The 10638-nt window shown below is 41.4% G+C and overlaps 1 protein-coding gene across 1 annotated transcript; it reads right to left on the reverse strand.

The window, feature by feature from the left end:
- Positions 1–3731: 3731 nt before the first annotated feature.
- LOC139577983 (hyaluronidase-5-like) lies at positions 3732–6304 on the reverse strand. The gene is made up of 3 exons (XM_071405100.1): positions 5363–6304; positions 4643–4732; positions 3732–4499 (listed from the first exon to the last, which is right to left on the reverse strand). Exons 1-3 carry the CDS (start codon positions 6302–6304, stop codon positions 4098–4100), a joined length of 1434 nt encoding a protein of 477 aa, XP_071261201.1. The 3' UTR covers positions 3732–4097.
- Positions 6305–10638: the final 4334 nt, after the last annotated feature.

A 10638-nucleotide genomic window follows, 5' to 3' on the forward strand; every position in this document is an offset into this window, starting at 1 on the left:
AGACACACACACACGGACACACACACACGGACAAACACCAGGGGCACATTACGTATTTGCTGTCTTGTAATTTCTGCCATTTTCATTTCATATTCATCAAACATTAATTTGACTCCTGAAAAGAATGGAGTCCAAAGGGATTTGATCTCCACACATCAGCATGCTCTCCCTAATCTTCAAACAAAGGGATTTGATCTCCCTTCATCAGCATGCTCTCCCTAATCTAAATCTTCAGACAAAAGGATCTGATCTCCCCTCATCAGCATGCTCTCCCTAATCTAAGTCTTCAGACAAAGGGATTTGATCTCCCCACATCAGCATGCTCTCCCTAATCTAAGTCTTCAGACAAAGGGATTTGATCTCCCCACATCAGCATGCTCTCCCTAATCTAAGTTTTCAGACAAAGGGATTTGATCTCCCCACATCAGCATGCTCTCCCTAATCTAAGTCTTCAGACAAAGGGATTTGATCTCCCCACATCAGCATGCTCTCCCTAATCTAAGTCTTCAGACAAAGGGATTTGATCTCCCCACATCAGCATGCTCTCCCTAATCTGTCTTCAGACAAAGGGATTTGATCTCCCCACATCAGCATGCTCTCCCTAATCTAAGTCTTCAGACAAAGGGATTTGATCTCCCCACATCAGCATGCTCTCCCTAATCTAAGTCTTCAGACAAAGGGATTTGATCTCCCCACATCAGCATGCTCTCCCTAATCTAAGTCTTCAGACAAAGGGATTTGATCTCCCCTCATCAGCATGCTCTCCCTAATCTAAGTCTTCAGACAAAGGGATTTGATCTCCCCACATCAGCATGCTCTCCCTAATCTAAATCAATGTAGCATTCTCAGACTCATGAAATATAATAACCATTAGGGCTTACCCTGCAGCATAGTAACTTTAAGGTGCTGTTCTAAGAGAGTACATTAGATCATGTTACTGCATTCCCCAGTCCTTTCTCTAAATGACTTCTCTCTCTGTCAGATGTAACACTTCCCACTGGGCAGACACTGGTTGAGTCAGCGTTGTGTCCATGTCCTTTAGATGTTGAATTGAGTGCTCTGATGAAAGGAGTGGGTCACTCAAAACTGTTCCTGACATTTCCCTGACATGGTGACATTCATACGACATTTTAGAAGAAAAAAAGACTCTATTAAGATCAGCTACTCTAAACTACAGCAGACATGAGAAGTAACAATCCTCCAATCCTCCTTATCATAGTGGACAAACAACCACCAAAGAGCAATGCTTTTTCTCAGCCTTGACAGTTGTATTCAAGCTGAGTCATTGCTGAATGGTTTGTGCAGATACACTGTCCGGCTATAGACCCCCTTTTGTGTTGCACTTGAGAGAGCCAATGCCGCTTAGTTCACTCTGTAGTTGTAAAGACCACCTCCACCCACCCTTGAGATGAGTGTTAACCCACTCTAATCGCAGACAGTCACCCGGTGTCACATCAGTGTGTGTTGATGTGTCATGCTTAGGGCCCTGTGTAATGCTGTACAGTTAAACCATTTGCACTGTTTCATTCAGCTGGACTGTGGCTACCCAGTATTAGAATGCCACCTGTGGAAGCAATAACTTCACTGAATATCAAAGGTTTTACTGAATAGAAAAGCACTTGATGGAGTTACTGTTGACCTCTTATTAAGGACACTGGGATATGTCCTGCTGTTTAACGGTCATTTCAATGAATGATGAGTGCAATGTGTCATTGCTATGTGAAATGATGTAACCAGTTCAAGTTGCCTTATTGGTTTCAAAATGTATTTCATTTAATCCATGAGGTGTTTCCCACCCAAAACGGGATATATACAAAATAGCCTCCAATACCCTACTCAATAAATTGGATGCAGTCTATCACAGTGCCATCCATTTTGTCACCAAAGCCCCATATACTACCCACCACTGCGACCTGTACGCTCTCGTTGGCTGGCCCTCGCTTTATACTTGTCGCCAAACCCACTGGCTCCAGGTCATCTACAAGACCCTGCTAGGTAAAGTCCCCCCTTATCTCAGCTCGCTGGTCACCATAGCAGCACCCACCTGTAGCACGCGCTCCAGCAGGTATATCTCTCTGGTCACCCCCAAAACCAATTCTTCCTTTGGCCGCCTCTCCTTCCAGTTCTCTGCTGCCAATGACTGGAATGAACTACAAAAATCTCTGAAACTGGAAACACTTATCTCGCTCACTAGCTTTAAGCACCAGCTGTCAGAGCAGCTCACAGATTACTGCACCTGTACATAGCCCATCTATAATTTAGCCCAAACAACTACCTCTCCTCCTACTGTATTTATTTATTTTGCTCCTTTGCACTCCATTATTTCTATCTCTAGTTTGCACATTCTTCCACTGCAAATCTACCATTCCAGTGTTTTACTTGCTATATTGTATTTACTTCGCCACCATGGCCTTTTTTTTGCCTTTACCTCCCTTATCTCACCTCATTTGCTCACATTGTATATAGACTTATTTTTCTACTGTATTATTGACTGTATGTTTGTTTTACTCCATGTGTAACTCTGTGTTGTTGTATGTGTCGAACTGCTTTGCTTTATCTTGGCCAGGTCGCAATTGTAAATGAGAACTTGTTCTCAACTTGCCTACCTGGTTAAATAAAGGTTAAATAAAAATATGAGAGGAATTGTTGTCACTGTTATCCCTTGACTAACCCAGAGGAATCAGTGCAAAATACAGATTTATCGCCCCCTACAGTTACTTTACACTATCAGCAGGAGTTGAATTTACATTGCCCTTTTTCATGATGCATTCCCTTCCTGTCTGGCTAGGCGAGTCTACTGGATACATGTTTTCAAATGGAGGAACGCTAAGAGCAACAAGGACCTCGGGTGGAACATAGTGGTATGGTCTGGTTTATTTGTTTACATTGTCCCCTTAGTGAGACACATAGGCACTCTAGCCAGAAGACACATGGATTCATGATGTGGATCTGCAACGTCCAATAATATCTGTGAGAAATGACTGAAATCAAATCACATTTTATTTGTCACATGCCCGAATACATCAGGTATAGACTTTACTGTGAAATGCTTACTTACGAGCCTTTTCCCAGCAATGCAGCATTAAAAAGTATTTTCATGATCAATGTATTTTTTTTAAATCTGTCAGACAGACACAAAGTTCCCTCGAGCTAAACAACAGGTTTTGAAAGCCATCTGGAGAAATGCTTACTTACGAGCCTTTTCCCAGCAATGCAGAGTTAAAAAGTATTTTCATGATCAATGTATTTTTTTAAAAAATCTGTCAGACAGACACAAAGTTCCCTCGAGCTAAACAACAGGTTTTGAAAGCCATCTGGAGATTTGTGAACAGGAAACTTGACATTGACAGGAAATGCCAGTTGTCTATATACCTGATGAATTCTGGCCTTACAGTGTCATAAGATATTGGGTACTGTATATCACATTAGAAACCTAGTTAAAGGTTGTGGATAAACAGTATATCACATTAGAAACCTAGTTAAAGGTTGTGGATATACAGTATATCACATTAGAAACCTAGTTAAAGGTTGTGGATATACAGTATATCACATTAGAAACCTAGTTAAAGGTTGTGGATATACAGTATATCACATTAGAAACCTAGTTAAAGGTTGTGGATAGACAGTATATCCAGTTACACTTGTGATCTTGTCTTTACTTGGAAATGATGGTATTTCACCATAATGTGTACTTTTACATCACCATCAAATGTGTTTACACTTTTCACAGCAGTTTCAATTATGTTTTCGTATTTTCACCAAAAGTGCAGTGTGTTCATACCTTTTACCTGAACTTTTTTATTAGAATTTTTTACATATGGTAGCAACCCAAACTAGTCTCCCAAACATAAACTCAAGAAGCCCTGGAAACTCCAAGTGACAGTACAACACAGTACAACACCTCCTTTTGTCCACAATACACATACATCACAGGTGGCTTGTGGCACCTTAATTGGGCTCATAGTAATGGCTGGAACGGAATAAATCAAATGGTATCAAACACATGGTTTTCTTATGCTTGATACCAATCCATTCACTCCCTTCCAGCCATTATTAGCAGTCTTCCCTTCACCAGCTTCCTGTGATGTTGCACATCATTACAAAAAAACATACATACTGCAGACAGAAGTCAGAATGACAAACGGTTGGAAGTATTGGGGAGTTCCATTGCTTTGGACAAAGTTGGGGAAGGAGTTTAGAGTAATGGAGGACTGACATGGTTTGTCAGAGTAGCACAAACAGTCAAATCTGTCAGCAAACCAGTCAATCTCATATTGGGACATTTCACCCTTCACAGCCAGATTGCCTGTTTTATATCTCTTGATCTGGAAGGTATATGGGTTGAGGTGTAGGTAGTCGTCTCTGTCCCAGTGCTTTCTTATGCATCGGCCATTCGCCCGACACAAAGCCTCGCTGCACAGCCGCGATGCTGTGGAAACATTCAAGATGTATGGATTCATGATCTTCTCCAGGTGGCGTCTGGCATTGAAACAGGAGTCCTGTGAAAAGTTAAGGGCAGAATGATAAAGTGCTTTTGTTGTGTTTACATTAAATACTTGATTAAATGCATTTAGGTGTTAAAGATGTATGGATTGTTCTTAGAAGCATATGAAATAGATCTGTATAGAAATAAGGAGCATACCTCTGAGTCAGTGACGTTCATGTCTCCCCAGGAGATCACCCCAGCCGCTCCCAGGGCAGCTGCCTCCCCAATGGTGTTAACCAGGTCATACTGGAAACCACAGAGTTACAAAGCCATAAGGGAAAATCACTATGACACAATACACCCCCACCAAGTCATTTAAAAGATACAAATCACACCAAGTCATTTAAAGGATACACATTTTGCCAAGACAAAACACTAGCACTTCAAACACACTTCAAACAATAACATGAGAGAAAATGAGACTAAACAAAGTTGTCATGTTGGTAGAACAGAGGATTAAAGAAAAAGATAGAGAGATCACTATGATTTTTTAGCTCTACTCTTGAGACATTTAGGCCAGGGGTCGGCAAAAGGTTTTTAGCAACAACAACAAAAGTTTTTAGCAACATAAAAAATCACCAGGATTCCAGTAAAACATTTGTTTCATTTAGGAAATCTATTAAATTATTCCCACAAATATAATAAGAGACATATGTGATCAAGGTATGAAAGTATTGTTCTTTTGAAATACAATCTCTTTTTGGGCTTAGTTGTGGTCAATTATGCAGTGTACAAATTATTATAATTAAGTTCCATCCTCTCCCACGGCTGAATCTAGTTGCAGACCCCTGGTTTAGGCTATGTCTGGTTTTAGGCCAGTTAGTGTGCTGTCAGGTACAGAAATCGTTTTCAGATCTCTTGACAGTGTTCACTGACCTCTGACATGTAGTCATCACCACTGTCTTTGAAAACTGGGCGGATGTAGGCGTAGACAGGAATGGCGTAACTTTGGTTGGGGAGCATGGATACTCTCATAGCTTCCTGAATGCGGTGGCGGACAAATAGGCGGGCTTGGTAGGAATCTCTCAGGATCAGCTCCAGATAGATGGATGGATAAAGAGCAGTGGACTCCTTCCATAGCCACATCAACTCATCGTTCCTCTCTTGCTCAAGCTCAGGACAACTCCCAGAATAATCACTCATATCCTGGTTGTAGTCGTAGTTGTAACAGTCCGGGTACAGATAGTATCCCCAAAGCCTGTTGGGTCTTAGCCTCTTCCCAACCAAGAGAGATCGGAGAAAGTATCGCTTTGCTGCTCGCTCAAACACTATCTTGGCTCTGTCTTCGGCCTCGTCGTCGGATAAGGTTGGGGTCTTGGTTTTCACAGTCTCAATTGAGAGATCTCGATAGATGTCCTTGCTGCCCCAGTTCCGGACCCACTGTGGTCGCCACTCCTCAAAGTCAAGGATGGCGAGGCCCGGTTGGTCTTCGGGGATGTAGTATTCAATGTCATCTTCGGCCTGCTCACGGTGTTCCTGGAAATCAATCAGCTGTGGAAGGCCTTCGTCATACATTTCCCCTGTGTCCTCGTCCACGTAGGGGAAGAGGCCGAAACGGTCAGTGTAGAAAATGGAGATGCTTTGGTTGGTGGCAGACTTCAAAGTGCTGCTCACTAACTGGAAGTGGGAGAGGTTGAGACCCACGCCAAATCTGGTCTCGCAGAGTTCTGTGGGAGCGTTCCACATGAATAGGAAGGGGTAGTCAGGATCTACAGGTGGGTCTGTTTTAGGTAGTGCCCAGTTAGTTCCCAGCAGAGTCATGAGAAAAAAACATTCCACGAAGTGCAGTCCACGAAAGGAGACCCTGTCCAGATTCATTTTTAACTCTGTGTCTTATTCCTTAAGATGGGAAAACAGAGCATAATCAGTCAAAGTTATTGTGAGTAATGTTTTGGAGCAGTATCAATAGAAAGCACATCAGACCCAGATTAAAGTAGGTAAATGTGTTCTGCACTACCTTTCTTTTCAAAGCAGATTTCCTTTCAAAGAACAAGTATTTGTTTTTGTTTGATGTAATTTTGGCAAATACAAACATAACTGTGACATCATTGATCAGCATTCTATCCTGCACCATCTACTCAAAAAAGCTTTACATTTTGAAGTGTTCAATTCAATAAAAAATAATTACATTTTTCTGTGAGGGAACATCTTGTGTGGAGTGGAAAATACAACCAAACACTGCACAAATTGTAAAAATAGAAGTAATAGTCAAAATGGAGGCAATAGAGAATGACATCAGCACAAAACTAAGCACATTGTATTCAATCATATCTGTGATTTCTCAACTGCTGAAAATGACCACCCCATTTCCCCTGCAGTAGAGGTAAGAATAATAAGACATTCCATTATTATGTAAAGGGTAAAGATCTGATCTTTGTTCTGTTTTTCTCTTTCCTCAAGAACACCCGTTGGCACTTGTACTATTTCACAATGTATTGCAACTGGAAGAGTGGGCATTGGAGTTGATGATCATTGATTAGCAATGCCTGACGTGTGAATTAGAGCTCGGTGATATGGACAAAAATTGCCTGAATTTATGTGATTATGATAAATAGAACGATACATTTATAGCATTAATGTGCATCACATATATATATATATATATATATATTTTATATACTTTAAACTACAAATAGTTTGATGGTTGAAGTCATCAATTGTAAAATGAACAGTCACCCATATTAACAAACGAATTTCACATTTCTGTAGTAAATGCTACTTATTTTAATGAAGGATATCTGCAAAATGTCTGCGATAAGTGATTGGTATGGTCAGAGTTTATTGTCCCAGTTCTACACTCTTAGAAAAAAGGGTTCCAAAAGGGCTCTGCGGCTGTCCACATAAGATAACACTTTTTGGTTCCAGGAAGAACCCTTATTGGTTCAAGGTAGAACTATTTTGGGTTCCATGTAGAACCATCTGTGGAAAGGGTTCTACATGGAACCCAAAATAGTTCTACCTGGAACCAAAAGGGGTTCTTCAAAGGGTTCTCCTATGAGGACAGCCTCTTTTTCTAAGAGTGTACATGTATCTCTCACCTGAACTAATTCGGATGGTGGTTGTCCTGGAATAAAGTCACATCCAGTTAAGCTGTCTCGTGTCCAAGTCTTTTCTTTAATATAGCTGATGTTCCACTCTCTGAAACCTACAAACGGCGCGTTGCATTACCACCATCTCAATTAGTTTACATGGCAGACAGGAATTTAGACACACGTCAGGCATTACTAATCAATGATCATCAACTCCAATTCCCACTCTTACACACCAATGGAATTACCCACCAGAGGCACATTCCTCACATTAAATCACTATACTTTATATTTTATTATGGGTCATGAAATTGGAACTTATGTCACAACAGCCACAGGTGGCTTGACTTCAATGTTTTATCAGCACACATCTCAACAAGGCTAGAGAAAGGACAAGAGACAGGCGATCACTGACCAAGACAAAACACTACAGATGTAGGATCTTAATTTGATCGCTCTTTTGTTTCTGAGAATTTTCCTGCACATCAGGAAATGCAAACTTGTAATGTATTCAAGGTTTAAAAATGCTTCTAAAGTTTGTCATTTCCACTTTGAAAAATGAATCAACCCCTACTAAAATGTCCATTAATTATAATCCACATAATAATTCACATTTCCTTTTGCTGCAGGATTATTTTCCTGCTGTTGCGAACTGGCTAAAATTAAGATCCTACATCTATACCACTTCAAACATACTTCAAACAATAACATAAGAGAAAATGAGATGAAACAAAGTTGTCAAGCTGGTAGAACAAAGGATTAAAGGTTACAACATGAATGTGCACACACCTGTTCCAGGGATTCTCACACAAACGCCTTGCAATCCAGCACACTCTGTATTTCCCCTTCTCCTGCTCAAAATGTTTGATCCCTTACTACAAACCTCACCCCAGGTCTCATCTGGGAAATTTAAATAGTGTGTCTCTAAATACGTTCTGCAATAGCTTTGAGCGTAGCTTGGTGTTACAAAGCAAACGCTTACGTAACCTTGTCAGCACAGAGAAGACAGACTTTGATTTATATGCTAGGTCTTGTGACTCCCTCAGGGGGTTCTATTTATTGGGATTCGTTGATATGAACAGGTTTAAAATGACCTTTTCTGTGCCTGGAGGGGGGTATGAGGAAACATGTTTATCACAACAATGTGTGGACACCTCCAAATATCCTTGCTATGTGTCATGATTTGATTTGATTTGTCCCTAGTATCTTTCCCTCAATATGCTTGGTCAGTTTAAGTTGGAAATGTACTGCTGAGTAATTGTACATACGTAGCCAGTAATTTCATCATATAGATCGAATCTGTTAATTCTTTGGAGTCTAAGACATTGGGGGAGGGGGGGGTGCTAAGTTGAAATCTGGATTTGTTTTTAGATGGTCATACTATGGATCATTTAGCTATTTGATTTGGAATTTTAGGACCTTTTATGTCTTTTAGGTCTAAAAAATCTATATATATATATTTAAAAAATGTAAGAAAATATTGATTTTGGCCTTCACTAAAGCCCATAGAATCACATTGAATAACACATTCATAAATGGAAAAAAGGACAGTCCAAAAATAAATCATAAGAAACAAGGTTTTGAAGTGTTTGTCTTAATTCTAGGAGACTCAGGAAATATAACTCAGGAAATATATGTATTTTTTCTACACATATTTAACCCCTTTTTTGGGTAGGCACAAAACTTTTTTTTATTTTTTTACCTGTAGCGGTTAGCTTAGAGCAAAGAGCAGTCATAGAGCAAAATGGAGAACATCATTCGTGAGAGTCTCCCCCTTTCAAAAGACTGGTCATAATAGCTCAAGCCCTTCGGACACAACAGACGTTTTTGTGAGAAGACTGATTTTCGGGATGTCTCATGGTCTGACAAACACTGTTCTAGCTTTGCCACCTTTCACCACAGTTGTGGAAGTGCGACAGGCAGATGTGGTGGATTGAGACGCATCCAATGCAAAAAAACATCTCTATCTTAAACTGACGGATTTTGATTGGGATTTTTTTGTTATGCACCGGTGCGTCAATCAACTCTAAGGGGTTAAAACACACTATTTCATCAACTTAATTATCACAGTAGCATTACTCAAAGCCCCTCAAAGGTTATGGGGTTAAAGGTTACTATCACGTTTCAGGTAAGACCCAAATGCAGACTGTGTTGAAGTAACAATGTTTATTACAGAAACAGGGGCAGGCAAACGGCAGGCAGGGGTTGATAATCCAGAGTAGTGGCAAAGGCACAGGACGGCAGGCAGGCTCAGGGTCAGGGGCAGGCAGAGTGGTCAGGCAGGCAGGCTCAGAGTCAGGACAGGCAAAGGTCAAAACCAGGAGAGCGAGAAAAAGAGACTGGGGAAAAACAGGAGCTGAGACAAAATGCTGGTTGACTTGACAAATAAGACAAACTGGCAACAGACAAACAGAGAACACAGGTATAAGTACCCAGGCATGACAGTTACAGGCTCTGCATACTGTCCAAAGCAGGCCTCTCCAACCCTGTTCCTAGAGAGCTACCGTCCTGTAGGTTTTCACTCCAACCCTAATCTAGCACACTTGAATCTAATAATAAACTGGATAGTTACAACTGTGGTTGGAGCAAAAACCTACTGGAGGGTAGCTCTCTCAGAACAGGGTTTGAGAGCCCTGGTCCAAGGGATACCAAATAATGGGCATATAATTCTAGGCAGAGTTGCAAAGAAAAAGCCATATCTCAGACTGGCCAATAAAAAGAAAAGGTTAAGATGGGCAAAATACGGCCGCGACCGGGAGGTCCGTGGGGCGACGCACAATTGGGCTAGCGTCGTCCGGGTTAGGGAGGGTTTGGCCGGTAGGGATATCCTTGTCTCATCGCGCTCCAGCGACTCCTGTGGCGGGCCGGGCGCAGTGCGCGCTAACCAAGGGGGCCAGGTGCACGGTGTTTCCTCCGACACATTGGTGCGGCTGACTTCCGGGTTGGAGGCGCGCTGTGTTAAGAAGCAGTGCGGCTTGGTTGGGTTGTGTTTCGGAGGACGCATGGCTTTCGACCTTCGTCTCTCCCGAGCCCGTACGGGAGTTGTAGCGATGAGACAAGATAGTAATTACTAGCGATTGGATACCACGAAAATTGGGGAGAAAAGGGGATAAATAAATTTAA

The sequence above is a fragment of the Salvelinus alpinus genome, chromosome 6, assembly GCF_045679555.1.
Source record: "Salvelinus alpinus chromosome 6, SLU_Salpinus.1, whole genome shotgun sequence".
In the NCBI taxonomy this organism is placed as follows: Eukaryota; Metazoa; Chordata; class Actinopteri; order Salmoniformes; family Salmonidae; genus Salvelinus; species Salvelinus alpinus.

Excerpts from the sequence above, each read along its gene's own strand:
- LOC139577983 (XM_071405100.1), bottom strand. The coding sequence starts at position 6,304 with ATGAATCTGGACAGGGTCTCCTTTCGTGGACTGCACTTCGTGGAATGT. Across the intron at positions 4,733-5,362 it reads GTGATGACTACATGTCAGAG|TATGACCTGGTTAACACCAT; the intron begins GTCAGTGAACAC and ends TGTGGTTTCCAG. Across the intron at positions 4,500-4,642 it reads TGAACGTCACTGACTCAGAG|GACTCCTGTTTCAATGCCAG; the intron begins GTATGCTCCTTA and ends AACTTTTCACAG.